This window comes from Camelus ferus, chromosome 25 (assembly GCF_009834535.1).
Source record: "Camelus ferus isolate YT-003-E chromosome 25, BCGSAC_Cfer_1.0, whole genome shotgun sequence".
In the NCBI taxonomy this organism is placed as follows: domain Eukaryota; kingdom Metazoa; phylum Chordata; class Mammalia; order Artiodactyla; family Camelidae; genus Camelus; species Camelus ferus.
In genome coordinates, this window is record NC_045720.1 from 18,394,361 (window position 1) to 18,410,571 (window position 16,211).

At 37.7% G+C, this 16,211-nt stretch overlaps 2 protein-coding genes across 2 annotated transcripts in view; one reads left to right on the top strand and one right to left on the bottom strand.

Moving 5' to 3' along the window:
* Positions 1-5,458: 5,458 nt before the first annotated feature.
* Positions 5,459-14,482, bottom strand: UTP23 (UTP23 small subunit processome component). Its single transcript, XM_006186466.3, has 3 exons — positions 14,184-14,482; positions 13,112-13,286; positions 5,459-12,175 (listed from the first exon to the last, which is right to left on the bottom strand). Exons 1-3 carry the CDS (start codon positions 14,369-14,371, stop codon positions 11,792-11,794), a joined length of 747 nt encoding a protein of 248 aa, XP_006186528.1. The 5' UTR covers positions 14,372-14,482; the 3' UTR covers positions 5,459-11,791.
* Positions 9,995-16,211, top strand: part of EIF3H (eukaryotic translation initiation factor 3 subunit H) — a 97,392-nt gene continuing 91,175 nt past the window's right edge. The window contains exon 1 of the mRNA XM_032468109.1: positions 9,995-10,000. The gene's annotated coding sequence lies outside the window, so the exon portion shown is untranslated. The remainder of the gene's footprint in view (positions 10,001-16,211) is intronic.

Below are 16,211 nucleotides of genomic sequence, written 5' to 3' on the forward strand. Positions count from 1 at the left end.
GATTATTTGGACCTGGAACTACCTGAATTCCAAACCCAAATTCTTTTCTATGCCAGAGGTTCTCAGTCTAGCCGCACATTAGAAACATGTGAGAAACATTCCATTTACACAAATGGCTGGATCCCCTGCCAGACTAAAGGAATATAAATCTCTAGGGTGGGGTTTGTTATTTATTGCTTTTACTATTTATTGTTTTTACTATTCCTCATGCACAGTAAGCTAAGAACTACTGTCCCACAGCATTTGCTTCTTGTGCTGATTGTATATAGACCTATTTCTGAACCCTTTTTCCTTTTTGGTTTTATCAGAGTTATTTTCTTCTGCTGCTTTCATTACTTCTCCAAAGTTGCCAGAAAAATCTCAAGATAGTCCAGAGTGTGTTCAGCCAGAACGTGGTAAGGACCAGGATACACAACGACAGGATATTATATCCAGAAAGATTAAACGACTTCCTCTCTGCAGTGAGAAATAATGAGGGATGTTATGAAATTGTCCTTTCAGGATGTTGGAGCAGAGTGTGTATCAGTGCAAAGGATAATGACATAGTAGGAAGGATACTGAATCAGGCAACACCTTTGAATGTGGTTGGATAAACCCTCCCTTATAATCAACCTTTCTTTTGGCTGACAGAGATGGAAAGGAAAGACACAGTGCATCTCTGTCGTCTAGGAATTAGCGATGACCTCTGGGAAACAAAGCTTCAGAATTGATGACGGGGCCCAGTGGGTAGCTGTGTATTGTAACCATACTTGTTCTAACAACTGGGTTTTATGTGCAACACACATGCATATGCACACAGTCCCTCTCCCTAGATGCCCCCCATACGCACATGTTGTCAGATTACCGCAATCAGAATAATTCATAACAGAGTGAAGAGAAAAGTAGTGAATAATTTTTAGAGACAGATGAAGTTAACAATATTTCAGTTAGGATACATATTTTGCCAAACATATTTCTAAATATTTCTTCCTTTTCACAAAAATGTAAGATTCTTTTTTCTAGCTACTTGTTATTTCCAAATGCCAAAGTGCTCAAGGAATAAAGTTTGGAGCAATGGATGTGCTACACTGGCCAGCCAAGTTAGACAGTCCGAATTTTGTCACACATAAAAGAAACAGTGTGATACTGACCATCATGAGTAAGGAAGATGCTGTTAGCGACCCTGTAATAGAGGTGATGATAATAGAGTTCATTTCATCCAATTCAATTTATTCATTCACTCACTCACTCACCGCAATACCATTTATTAAGCACCTAGGCACCACAAATGACATCAAGCACTACAAGAGAACAAGGATAAAATAAAATCATGTTCTTTGAACTTTAACCAAAGAAAAGCCAAGTGATGGCTCTAAATATCAAAATGTATTGTTTGAAGGAATGATGGGGCAACAGAAAAACCCAGAATTCATCAGGATCAAGGTTGCTACCAACCTGACCAGTTGTCTGGGCTCCCATCACCTTAAGGGGCCACAAATGTTGACAGTACATGGTAACAACAAACACAGGTCTTCTCAACACCCATGCTATTACTTGACAGTTTCCTTTCATGCCCTGCTCTTTCTGAATGTGGAAAACTAAGTGCCAGTACGAACATTATTATGTCTTATAACTAAACCACACCATGCTTGTGTTGCTTACAAAATGTAAAATATTTACCTGTGCTAATTCAGTTTTGGAGATTAAAATATTTCATTCCATAGGGATTCCCATTTTCACACCAACTTGAACGAAAGACGTTGTAAAATTGTTGTGCAAAGTGATGAGGATTTGAGAGATGTACCTTTTCAGCATTTACTACCTGTGGAAAGGTTGAGATCATTTGTAACATTTTGGCAACAGAAAGGAACAGAAGGCATCTGACTGCATCAGGGAGAGGACAGTGAGCCTTAGCAAGTTGGCAGAGAGCCACCTGGGCTAATTCATAGGAGAAAAAGAAATGAAACATTACCACCCAAATAGTTTGGTAGGATTTTTTTTTTCCTTTAAAGAAACTGGAAACAATTTATACTTTTAATTTTTTTCTTTAGCTGCCTCTTAAAATCATCTAAAATGCAGAAGTATATTTCTTTGGCCCACTTGGTTACATGACTAATTCATGAACAAGTATGCACTGTATACCTACTGTGTGCATATTTTTCATAAGTTTTATTGAGATATAATTTGCATAACACAATTCACCCATTTAAAGTGTACAAATTCAGAAAAATAAAGTACAAATTCAATGGTTTCCTATATTCACATTGTTGTACATCTAATCACCACTATCAATTGTAAAATATTTCATTACTCCAAAAATAAACCCTACACCCCTTACCCCCATCTGCCTGCCATTGCTCCCAGCCCCTATAGATTTGCCCATTTTTAACATTTCGTATAAATAGAATCATACCATATACGATCCTTTGTGATTGGTTTCTTTCACTTAGCATAATGCTTTCAAGGTTCATTCATGTTGTAGTATATTTCTTTTCATTGCCAAACAAATTGTATGGATATACTACATTTTGTTTATCCATTGATCAGTTGATGGGCATTTGGGCTGTCTCCACTTTTTGGTATTATGAATAATGTTGCTATGAATCTTTGTGTTCAAGTTTTGTGTGGACATAATGCTTTCATTTCTCTTGGGTATACACCTAGGAAAGGAATTCCCAGATAGTTAATTCTATGTTTAAGCGTTTGAGGAACTGCCAGACTGTTTACCAAAGCAGCTGCACCATTTTACACTCCCATCAGCAATGCATGTGGGTTCCAATTTCTCCACACCCTTGACAACACATGTTATTTTTGTCTATTTAATTATAACCATCCTAGTGGGTGTGAAATGGCATCTAATTTCCATTCGTCTTTTCACCTTCACAATAATTTTATTTGGAAGATTTTTGTAGAGGAGAGAAAGGTGTGAAACCTCCTTCTTTTATAACCTTTAAAGATTATCTTAATGCTTAGATATGATTTTTTTTGCCTGATCCCTCCTCACCTCTCTTTATATTTATAATATAATCTACCTCAATTTTTTTTTCTTTGATGAGGACTACCCCTTTTCCAATCTCCATCCATATAACTTGAGTAGAGCTGGTCCCTGTCCCCCTAGCCCAAGAACGAACACTTGAATCAGGTAACTAGAACCCTTGTCTTCGACCAGGGTCTAGTTGGGAGAGAAAAACTACACCAGTTAAGTGTACAAAGAGAATTTAATACAAACAGATATTAATTGGGTATCCAGTTGTTTACCAGGACACTAAACAGGTAAAAAGAGAACTCTAAGAATTCTGGAGGTAGCAACTGCAGGAAGCAGCTTCCGCCTTTAAAGCACGGAGAAGAAAAGGAAGAGGTTAGAATGATTAAAATAGAAGCGTAGAGAGGAGCCCTTGGGGCTGAAACCTCTAAGGAGGTAAACTCTAATCCATTGGTGCAGATGTCTCTCAGCTCAGAGGAGGGGCCCCATGGGTCTGACTACCCAGACACATCTCATAAGAATGGGCTCTGGCCAGTTAGTGCTGGTGTCTGGTTCTCTACTGCAGGGAGAGGGGTGGAGGCAATAAAGCTGTTTCTGCAAGTGTTACAAATTGGATTTAGGGACCATAGGTAATAAACTGATGCAGCTTGAGTGAAGAAGTGACTCTCACAAGAACCTCAAGCAGTCAAGGAGTCTACAATAAGCTCACAGGAAGAAGCGTGTCCTTTCTTCTTCCATCCTCCTTCCAAGTCCTGCCTTAGTGCCCCTCACTGGCAGAATTTAAAAGAAAGCAGCTGCCAAAGAACTGTGGTTTGCAGAGTTCCAGCTCCAGCACCACAGTGTAGAGTGTGGACATGTGGGCTTGGGGCTGGCACAATCCACCATTTAGGCTACTCAGCATCCATGTGCATCCTTCTTTATACAGTTAAACTTTCATACTACCATTAAATACTCCCTGTTTCACCTAACGTGATGTGACTGTCCTTCGTACAAATGAAGGTATTCTCACTCTCTTCACAAAATGAGAAGATGCAAAATCCTAAGGGTCACTGTAGCTATCTCTAGGCTATGTTAATTACCCCTCAATTTCGATCTCAGTCCCAGCTGAAATTCTGTTATCTACAGATTAAATGGTAAAGTTAACCTCAAAAAAAAAAAAAATACTCTTTGATATAAATCACAGCAATATTTTTTTGGATCCTTCTCCTAAAGTAAAGGAAATAAAAGCAAAAATAAACAAATGGAGCTAATTAAGCTTAAAAGCTTTTTGTACAGCAAAAGAAACCATTTACAAAACAAAAAGATAACCTGAGTGGGAGAAAATATTTGCGAATGGTATAACTGATAGGGATTAATATCCAACATATATAAACAGTTCATACAACTCAGCATCAAGAAAACCAAACAACCTGATTAAAAAATGGACAGAAGTACCTGAATAGACATTTTTTCCAGAGGAAATGCAGATGGCCAACAGGCACATGAAAAGATGCTCATATTGCTTATCAGGGAAATGCAAGTCAAAACCACTGTAAGATGTCACCTCACACTTGTCAGAATGGCTGCCATCAAAAAGACCACAAATAACAAATGTTGACGAGGATGTAGAGAAAAGGGGAGCCCTCTGTTGGTGGGAATGTAAATTGGTGCAGCCATTATGGAAAACAGTATGGAAAAAAAACTAAAAATAGAAGTACCATATGACCCATCAATTCCAGTTCTGGGTATATATAAAAAAACAAAACCCAAAACACTAATTCAAAAAGAAACATGCACCCCCCCGTGTTCATAGCAGCATTATTTATAATAGCCAAGATATGCAAACAACCTAAGTGTTCACCAACAGATGAACAGATAAAGAAGATGTGATATATTACACAATGAATTATTACTCAGCCATGTAAAAGAATAAAATTTTGCCATTTGAAGCAACACGGATGGATTTGGAGGGCGTTATGCTAAGTGGAAAAAGTCAAGACAGAGAAAGACAATTACTGTAGTATATATCACTCATATGTAGTACCTAAAAAACACAACAAACTAGTGAATATAACAAAAAAGAAGCAGACTCACAGATACAGAGAACAAACTAGTGGTTACCAGTGGGGAGGTGGGGAGGGCAATATAGGGGGTGGGGGAGTGGGAGATACAAACTATTGGGTGTAAGATAAGCTACAAGGATGTATTGTACAACATGGTGAATACAGCCAATATTTTGTAATAACTGTAAACGGAGTGTAACCTTAAAAAATTGTATAAACAAAAATAAATAAAAATGCATATGAAGAGAAAAAACACTTGAATAAAATAATTAGGGAGAGAAGATAGTATATATATGAGTGTATAATTCTATTACATATATATCATATATACATACACTTATGTATGTATAACATTTACATAATGTATGTGTACAAATGTATATATGTGTATACATATATGGATAGAAGCATAGCTACATATACACATAACAAAGAAAATATTCATAGCTGTTAGAAACATAATTTATTTAACTAGTCACAAGTCCATATTTGATATATTAAACTTCTTTCTTCCATTATTGTTTATTGCTGCATAACAAATTACTCCAAAACTTAATGGCTTAAAACAACATTTTTCTCACGTGGTTTCCATGGGTCAGGAATTCAGGATTGGCTTAACTGAGTGGTTCTGCCTCCCATGAAGTCACAGTCAAGATGTTTGCTGGGTTGCAGTCATCAGAAGGTTTGAGGATTAGAGAATTCACTTCCAAGACGGCTCACTCACGTTGCAAGTAAAGTGATGCTGGCTGTTGGCAGGAGGCTTCCTTTTCTCTCCACGTAGAATTCTCTAGAGCTTAAACAGCCTCACAATATAGGAGCTGGCTTCCCCCAAGAACAAGTGCTCCAAGAGAAAGCAAGATGGAAGCTACTATGTTTTTAGGACCTAGCTTCAGAAGTTACACACCATCATTTTCATAATATTGATATACTGGTTACATGAGTCAGCTCTATCCCGTGTGAAAGAGGACACACAGGCTCATATATACCAGGAGGTGAGACTATTTGGGCACCATCTTGGAGGCTGGCTATTCCACTACCCATTCTATGTTTCTTTTGACATCAGGCAGAACCTCAATTTGTTCTTTAATTGGTGAGGTAACACAAGCCTTCATTCCTGAAGTATATGAATACATAGTAGTTTTGCCTCCCTTTGTTTGCAGTAGTTTTTAATTAACATTTACTATCAGATATAGAAGCACCTAAGTAGCCTCTTAAAGACTCTCGTTGATTCCAGAAACAGCCCTCCCTACTCTTATCTTGTAGCAGCAATCCAATTTGCTAACTGAAATCAGGAGCAATCATCCTAGCCAGTATAGTAACTCTCTTTTTTGCCTGTTGGTTCAGAAGCATAAGAAACTCCCAGATGACCTGGTGACAGTCTCATCTTCCATATCACTGGAATTATTGCTGCACCCTTGGTAGAACATTTCTCCTTTGGGAACGATATTTCCAATCCAGCAGAGCTCAGTCATGGGGGAGGAAATAAAAATTCTCTGAGTGGGTTATAAGATGTAAAGGTGAGAAGAAGAGTACTTCCACTTCCATCCTTTTAAGTACAGGACCTGTGTATTCTAGGTATGGATGAGAGCACCACATGGTGGCCTCTGATTCAAAGCTTATCGTGCATCTTGCAAGAGAATATCCATCCTTTCAAGGTGCTGTCTCTAAACTGGCACTGTAAATAGTGACATACTAAAGCAAGACCATTTAATACCACAAATTCTTTGATCAGAAGCCGTGTTAGCAGAATACCATGATGGTAAATAAGGCATTTTGTTAAGTGATACTGATGGAAGCATTATAAGAAAGAAAAGAAAATCCATATACAGAATAGGCCCTGTTCCATTAAGGATAAATTTCAACTCCCTCCATGATGGAAAGGATCCAGTGTTACCAACCTGCCACCATATGGCTGACTGGTTCCTTTCCCCTCCCCACAAGGAACAGTGCCTAATTGTGAGCTCAGGGTTGTCTCTTTTCGGCACATTAGGCATTCAGCAGCAGTGCTAGCCAGGTTAGGTATGAAGACCATGCATAGTCTCCATTTCTGCCACTGTAACTACTTTGTTCACAGGCCCAATGAACAAGCACTCAATGGCAGGAAAAGAAGCTGACATCTACAGAAAGTGCCATTTTGACCACCTGATAATTGAGTCTCCTCTACAGTGAATGCCTGATGGATTTTTCACGTGGGACCCAAATATCTTCACACTCTGTGCCCATTCAGAAAGATCCATCCATATACCTCTTCACCAGACACTCTTCTAATCAATCTTCCAATCCCATACTTCCCAAGTCCCTAAGTTGACTAAGATGTTCGTAGCATTTGCTACTTCCTGCTCATCAAATTCAACCTGCACAATGTCATCAACGTCGGGGGTCAGTGTGACGTGTGGAATGTTAAGATGATCATGATCTCTGCAGACTTCATTATGGCTGAAGGCAAGTGTGCTAAATTAGCATAAGCCAGACTGTAATGGTGTACTATTGACCTTGTCAAAGAAAAGCAAACTGATTTTGGTGGTCATAGCAAATTGTTAAAAATTAGAGGAGAAAAAAAAAGCATTTTCCATACAAGGTGCCAGGAGCTGTGTTGATTTGTTCCAGCAAAGATATTATCTCTGGAAGAGGTTCTGCAAATTAGTCACCCTTGGATTAACATTAAAATAATCTAGTCATGCTTTAAGAACCATCTGCCTTCTATACAGACTAAACAGATGAGATGTGTTAAATGGAGATGAAGTAAGAATCAACATTTCTGCATCATTCAAGTATTTAATGATGGTAGTAATCTCTGCATTTCCTCCAAAGAGATCCTATTCTTTTAGTTTACTACTCTGGCATGGAGAAATTCCAATAGCTGCCCTTTGGCTCTTCATACCCTAATGACCCTTAGTCCATAAATGAGAGCTAATATGGAGACACAACCAGATGCCTAGTATGTCTTTAGCAATTACACATTCTGGAATTGGAGGAAAAACACAGGTTGGGCTCATGGACCTGTGACTCAAACTTCGCATACAACACAACTTATCACCTGACCACCATAAACTTCCACTTTTAATGTTGGACCAGATGCATTTTGGGTCCCCAGCAATTAGCATCAATTCAGAGCCAGGGTCTAGTAATCCCCAAAAGGCCTGGGTATTTCTATTCCCCAAAGCACATTCACTCTAGAAAATGGCCACAGGTCCCTTGGGGGAAGGCTTAGAGGAAAACTTGTAGCAGTGCTTCCAGGGACCTTTCTCAAGGGAACCCAGCCTCCCCTTAAATTGAGGGGCTCTGGGCCTGTGAGCTGGTTTAGGTCTGAAAACTGGTTGAGAAGCTATGACTCTTTGTAGTAGACCTGCTCTTATTTTCACTTATTCAACAAATACGTATTGACACCTACTCCTAGTACACTTTATCATTAATATAAAGGAAAACCAATGACCTAGACAGATCTGACAAATAAGGTAATTAAGACTACCTGAAGTAGATTCGTATCAAGTATAATTGGTAAGCCTCGTATTTTGAAATATTAGCTAATGAAGTCATCGTATTTTGAAATATTAGCTAATGGCAAAGATTTTTAAATAACTTATCTTTATCCTTTATATTTTTGTGTATACCTTAGAATGTACAGTAGTAAATTTATATAGTTGATAAATATACACATTATAGGTGTACACAAAAGCTTTTTACAGGCAAGGATGCATGATTAAATATTTGGAGGCCACTAATCTAAGATCATACGAGAAGTCAGTTCCTAAATTCAGTCCAGACACCTAATCTTTTGTCTTTATCCCCAAACAGTTTTGGATTTCAATATAGGTAGAGCTATACTAAGTTCTCACATTTTTTCATTTATATACATTTTCATTTACAACTAAGAATTCTTAAGCTATAGTTCAAGACATATTTTTAAAATATTTTAAAATATTCATTCTACCCATCCATGAAAACCTATTAATTAAACCTGTCAAGTCACAGCCATTCTGCCTTACCTAGATGCAGTCATAAAACAGTCTCTTAACTCTTAACTTTATGCATAAATAGAAGACAGGAAATCTTTTTGCTTTTGAAATTCAGTTGTTCTGAAATGACTTCTAGTTTTACTTTATATACTTATGGGAATAAAAAATGGCTGTAGGGCTTTGAAAATGCAGGAAATACAGAATCCTGCCCAAACACAACTGCAAACACTTTATTTTAAAGCGTTCAAAAAGGATAGCAGTTTTCAGAAATACTATTTGTTTTTAGTCTAGCAAACTTCAGAGTTGAAAAGCACGTGTGTTCCACTTTTATCCCCAACAAAGCAAGTAGCTACCATTTAAAGCAGATGTTCTGAACATTTTTTTCCAAACCACAAAATGGATTGATTGCCTGTGCATACTCCCAGGGCCCCCGTCTTCCCTAATTTGTATGGAGAAAACAGAGCAAGTAGTGCTAGCGATTTTCAGGGTGGTGGCAAAGGGTAGTATTCTTTAAAGAACTGAAGTACAAAGATATGAGATCCTTCTGTTAAATTTAAAGTAATTTTTACTGAGAAAATATATAAATGACTAATCCAAGTTGTAAGCTATTAAATGTTTTACAATGCATTTGTATTTTTGTGTTTTAATTTAAAAATTACTACTTCATAAAAATGAGATGACTTTTCCAGCTCTCCAGTGTAGGCTGTTAAACTAAATACAGGCAATCAGACAGCACTGAGTAAACATAAGCCTTGTTAAAAACACCTGTAATTTATGCATTTCAGCATACTGAAATGAAGGTCATCAGGGTACATTTCACTTGATTTATCACTTTGTCTACATTTGATCTGTTTCTTAACTCTGTCATTATTGACAAATGTTACTTCTCTTCACAGGAACTATAGAACTATATTCAGTTTTTCCCAGTACCTTTGCTTTTCTTTTAAAAAATATTCCTATCATAAATTTAAACCAGAATCATGAAATGACAGTAGGAACAATCATCTGGCTTGCCAAATACAGCCTGTCTGCTCTTCCCAGTGTAGGTAGAGCTAACGTTCCACTTTCCACCAAAAAAAGCAATTATGAATTCAACTGAGAATGACATTTCCATAGGAATAAATTTGAATTGTCTCATTTTTAAGAAAAATCACTTATTTTAGGCATAAGTAAGAACTTATTCATGAAATACTTCATACATGGCAATATTCTAAGGATACAAATTAAGAACCACTTTGAAAGTATCACTGCCAGCTCAAAGTCAGAAGCTACTGATTGCACTTCTGACAACTTTATACTTCAATCTTACACTGCAAAAACATTTCAACTTTGGCCTGATGAATAATTAAAATAATTGGGGAAGGAGCTGAAAAAGTCGTTTGATTATTTGATTCCTAATTGAACTGACCCTTTTGACATTTTAAAAATAACATATATAGCCAAACTGAAAGAGAATTATTTTGGAATTTTTGCTACTGAAGTTAACATTTACATCTAAAAAAATCCTCTTCTGTATTGGATAAATGGAACTCAAAAAAAGTAAAGGGATTTCTTTCCCCTAGGGCCTTATAAACAATTAAGAAGTTCTCAAGAGAAACTGAGTGAAATGATTTGTAACCAAGTATTCTTTACCTTGCTAGATTATCAGTGCAACAAATATGAGGTTAAACACATTGGATGAGCCTCAAAAAATGTACTTCCTACACACTCTATGCTCCACCACAGCAAAAGAGGAAACTAGGAAAGAGTAAAATGAAGAATCTAGGCTACAAAAGTGAGAGAGTAGATTCTCTGTATAAGGGCAGGATGCGCCTGGGTGAGAGCTGAGCAACATGCTTGGTGGAAAACCTTTCCACATTGGCAGACAGAGGGATGGCTCTAGAATTATCTCCAGGGATAAGGAATTACCTGATATTATCATATGAAAAATTATGAGATCCTTTCCAGAGTTACTGAAGAATGTGTCAAGATCAAGTCAGATGCTATAAGAAAATGAGGCCATTATTAACTTCCGAAATAACAGAAAAATATAAGAAATAAATTCAATCATAGCATGCTACTTTGTTCAGTACTAAATAAAGTTTATGGTCATCATAGTGAAAATGCTGAATTTGGGATGTATAAAGATTAAAATATTAACATATTGGAAAAATGGTGGAATAAAATAAGCAAGCAAATCTCTATTCTTTCTAGTAGGAAGTTAATAAATAATGGGTAGATCATAGGTAGCAGCATATTCATATTACCAGGAAATACAAAGGTAAACTCTGTAACAACTACATGAGTTGTAAGAGGAAGTTTCCTCTGTGAATATAAAAGGATTATCTGCTTTTTGTCATGAGTGTTTTGGTACTATTTGATTCTTTTTAAACTATTTGCATATAAGGTTGGAAGGAGAGACGCAGCAGTAAGACAGAAAGAGACAATGGTTTTACATTAAAAAGCCCACCCTGAAATTCACTAAGAAAAGTGAACAGGATCACATCAAAATTCATTCACTCTTTTTTAGTTTTAATTTTTTTGGGGGGGAGGAGGTAATTAGGTTTCTTTACGTATTTTTAAATTATTCTTTAATTTTTATTTTCTTTTTTAGTGGAGGTACTGGGGATTGAACCCAGGACCTGTGCATGCTAAGCACGCACCCTACTGCTGAGCTATACCCTCCCTCTTATCCACTCTTTCTTTAAACAAATAATTTTATACAAAGGCTTGTGGGTCAATATTTACAATTACAAAAATAAGTTTACTCTTTTACCATAAATATTTCCACAGCTTCAAAAAGAAACTTATTTTTCATATTTGAATGTGTTTAAAAGTATCCAAAGGATTCATTATCCTTCTGCATTCTGCTTTTCAGAAAGTACTTTTGAAGTAGATCTGTTCCGGATTCTTTTTCTTTTTCTTTTCTTCTCAGAGGCAGATGAGTTTGTATCCGTTGCTTTTTTCTTTTTCTTCAAACAGCTAAGAGGATTGGGGCCTTTTATTTTCTTGCGCTTTTTTCTTCTTCTCTGTTCAGGGTCTTTTACTAAACCCCGTTCCTCCTTGAGGTGCTTGATGCTTTGTTTCTCATGCACTGAGACAAGCTGACCTGACTCTACTGCTTTAACAAATGCAATTGTTTTTGGAGAAGGTTTGTCCAAAACTATAGTATTCTGAATAATAAACATGAGAGGAATTCCAGGCTTTTTCTTTACTTTCATAGACAAATTCTGATCCTATTAAAAAGAAAAACAGAATTATTTAGTTCAGATATGTCAATTAAATCAGATGCCTTAAGTAGATGTCTAAGAACTTAAAGAGGGCTATATTGAAAATAAAAGAGACCAGAGGTTTTACTCTGCAAATCAGTGTGTCAATAACAGGAGTATATTTATGATAAAGAAAGGAAGAGAAACATAAGAACTGGTGACAGTGTGAACTGGATTTATCAATATTCTATGTTGATCAGTATTCTAAGACCACAGACTTTCTAGGACCACGAATTACAAACTAATGCAAAGGTAAATATGTTAGGTGATATTCCTTGTTCCTACTCTTAGACAGGTTCAGAAAGGGTCAAGAATGCTCAAAGAGATTGAAGGAGTAGAAACAAAGTAGGAATCAGCTGACTCATTCTAGATTCAGCTCTGCTTCTGTGTAATTTTATAATTCCAAAACCATATTAAGCAAATCTAAATACACAAACTTCATTATTATCAACCCTGAGAATCTCTTTCCATGCTTCCCAATCTTTAAAAGCCTAAAACAGTTCCATATTGATAGTATGTTCTCAAATAATATGACTTTCTGATAAATAGTATGAAATACAGGAACATGAAAAAACATGTATAAACATAAAATGTAAAATCTTTGCTCCACTTACTTCCCTTCTAGAACCCTAAAACATATCACATCTCTATATCAATAATTTTTTATTTAAGAAAGGAAACTTCAGTAATTAAGAAGAAAATCAATATGCTTAAGGTTCTTATCTCAAATTCTCAAATGACAATTGCTTCTACTGACTACAAATTTAACTTGAAAGCCTGCATTTAAAAAAGTTGAAACACTTAAAACCACTTCCATGTAATTTTTTTCTAATGATAAATAGCTCCATATGAAGTATAAATAGAAATGGTTAAAACTGACTCCGGTTTTAAAAGTAGTATCACCTGTGTTGCCACAAAATAATGATGAGGATTTCCCTCTTCAACCATGGAAAGCAGACATTCTGATCCACTCACTGCACTCTTGAAATGGGGACAATTTCGAACCTGGCATTTTTGTGCAATCAGCTTTGCCCCATATAAGTCCTTTCCCAACGTTTCTAACTCTTTTAACACACACCTGAAAAAAGAAATATTATTAGCAACTCACAATTGTAATAGATGTACATCGGTTTTTCATATAAAGCAAGTATAAAAAACAACACTCAAACTGTACCATTACAATCTGAATTTGTCATATGTAGCCACAAATAATACAAGAATTATTTTACTCTTAAAAGACCTAGAAAATACATAGATTAAGTAGAAAGAAAAGAGTAACAGTTTAAATGTATCGAGCACTTACGATGCGCCAGGCTGAATGCTAACTGCTCTGCACATAAATTCTCGTTTAATCTCAAAACAGTCCTACAAAGTTGGGCATCTTACTTTAAAATTATCCTTGCTTTACAACACCTCATTCTGAAAGATCTCAAGTAACAATCCCAAATTCAAACTAAGAGGTGGTAGAGCTGAAATGTGAATCTAAATAATGTGACAGTAGATCCTTGCCACTACAGTGCTACATTCTTCAAGTACAAATCGGTTATACCTTCAAAATATTTTCAGTTCATAAGAGTAAACATTCTGAAGTCATCAGCTTGTTTCAAAATAATCACACCTTTCTTTCATTTTGCATTTTCATATTAATACAATGTTTTTCGAAGTGTCTTCTATATACTACCCATGTCAGAATAACAGTTTCTAACTGCTTTCTCAGCCCTAAATAGGAACCTCCTGTGGAGGAGTCAAATATTAGCATTTTAATAAGCCCGGTTGAATATCCGCTGGGCATCGTACTTTCTGCCCCACAAAGTAGCTACTCGCCCGCCCTCCTACGGGCCCCGCGGAGCTGTTAACTCTTCGTGGGCGGGGCGCTTTGCCCCTCGAGAGATCGCAGCGGAGGTCTATGAGCAGGGCCCTGCGTCTACCGCAACCACGGGACCGCCCGCGCCCCCCCCGGACCGGCCAGGCCCACCTGGTGGTGCACAGCTGAGTCTCCCCCATGAGGTAGCGCGGCAGCTGCTCCCGCAGCTGGATGCGGCCCCGCAGCGCCGCCTGACAGAAGGTGCCGTCCAGCAGTATCTGGTAGGGCTCGCGGACCCCGAAATTGTTGCGGAAGAAGCCAAGATGCTTCTTCGCGTGTTTCTGCCTCGTGATCTTCATTCCTGGCTTTCCCGGACAGAGGCCACGGGACCACGAAGGAGCAGCCAACGCCTCCCACAAGTCTCGCGAACTGCAATGCCGGCTTCCCCCGGAAATGAAGAGCCCTTGGCCCCGGAAGCAAACACCCCCACGTGCCGGACCTGGTTTTGGTCACGCCCCGACGAGCGCGCGCTTCACCGCGGTGCCCGCGCTTTAAGGCGCACGCCCTCGGGGGCGTAGCTTGCGCCCAAGCGGGAAAGCGAGTAGCGATTTCTCACGGAAGCGTACATGCGCAGTCATGGGCCGGATTGAAAGATTCTGCACACTGCGTCTAAAGCGTCATCTGCCAGGCAGCCTCTCAATAATCGGCGGTATGATGGTAATCAGTGGTATTATTGAGAGTTAATATTTTATAGACACAGTTCTAAGTAATTTACCCTATATTTTTGCCTTAATGTTAATAATTCTCAGGTGAGGGAAGGAAAGGGCCCAAACTATATTGGACGACAATGGGCGGGTTTGTGCTGGTTGCCTTGTTACAAGGAAGTTAGGCACATTTACTAAGGGCCCCTGGTTCTTTAGCGTCAGAACTATCGCTGGAACTCTGCCTTGAGTTCAGATGTTCCTGCCACCCCTTATAGGACTACCATCAGTAAAGAGATCAAAGTCAGGGCAAAAAGTCCCACTGTTCTGCATTTCTTCTTCTTAAGACCATTGTAAATCACTCACAAGGAATGTTTCAGAAGGGCTTCTCAAGAGCTTCATCTTCTCAGAGTCAGAATCCCTAAACTAGGGTCCTAATTCTTTCCCTAACCCAAGCCATTTAACCTTGAGCAACTCTCCAAGAAAGCTGGGTTCCACTTCCTAGTGTCAAATAGGTTGTCAGGACTAGATTAATTCTAAGAACCCTTTTTATGCCTATAGTCTCTGAGGTAGGAAGACTGCATACTGGGCTAGTAACAGGAACGTACAAAGCTGACTGAAAGTTCAGAAATTACTTGGTCAACTTGATTAATCAAGAGAATGAATCAGAAGATTTTGAGTTCCCTAGTAGCTAATTGCCATGTATCCACTTCAATTCAAGGCAAAATAATCAAAGAATGGGGAGTATGGAATTTTGCATTTTCGGTCTGGCCTGGAATCTGTCCCAGATCTAGTTTTGGTGAAAGATTGAGGGAAAGAAATCAACTCAGAAAAGTAACTTACAAAGTAATTGAGATGTATTGTTTGCGTTTGGAGTTTTATTTGAAGATACAGGTTTATGAAATTGGAACTAGGATATTTTATAATGTTAACCCTGTCTTGATTCCCGGCACAACATCACTTAGATGGCTGCTTTCATTTAACTGAAAATAAATTTAGAAATTGGAAGCCATGTAGAGTTATTGTAGGACTGGATTCATGGTTCTTGAGTATAATCACTCACTACTTCCAATCTGAATACTCTCTTTATCCCTGTGTGCCAACACCCTACTCTGACTATACTCCCACCACAGACAGAGAAAATATACACTCCCAGCCTTGCAAAACACTTAAAACAATTTTAAAAATAGACTCACAGATTTATCTCCCAGCTCCATCCCATTGGCCATGTTTCACTAAGAAAAATGTGGTGCAGGACTAACTAGGGATTTAAATCATGCTCTAGTTTTTTTTTTTTTTTTTAATTTATTAAACTACAGCATTTTTTCCCAAGCTCTTTGAATATGACAGTGTTGTTGGCACAACTGACCCTAATTTCACAAACAAAAAGAAGGTCTATGATGCTGATTATCAAATTTAAAACAGAATTTTCTAATATAGCACTATTCCTCAAAACATGATCCTAGGGCATGTAGAAAAGCTCTTAGTAACTTGTTTA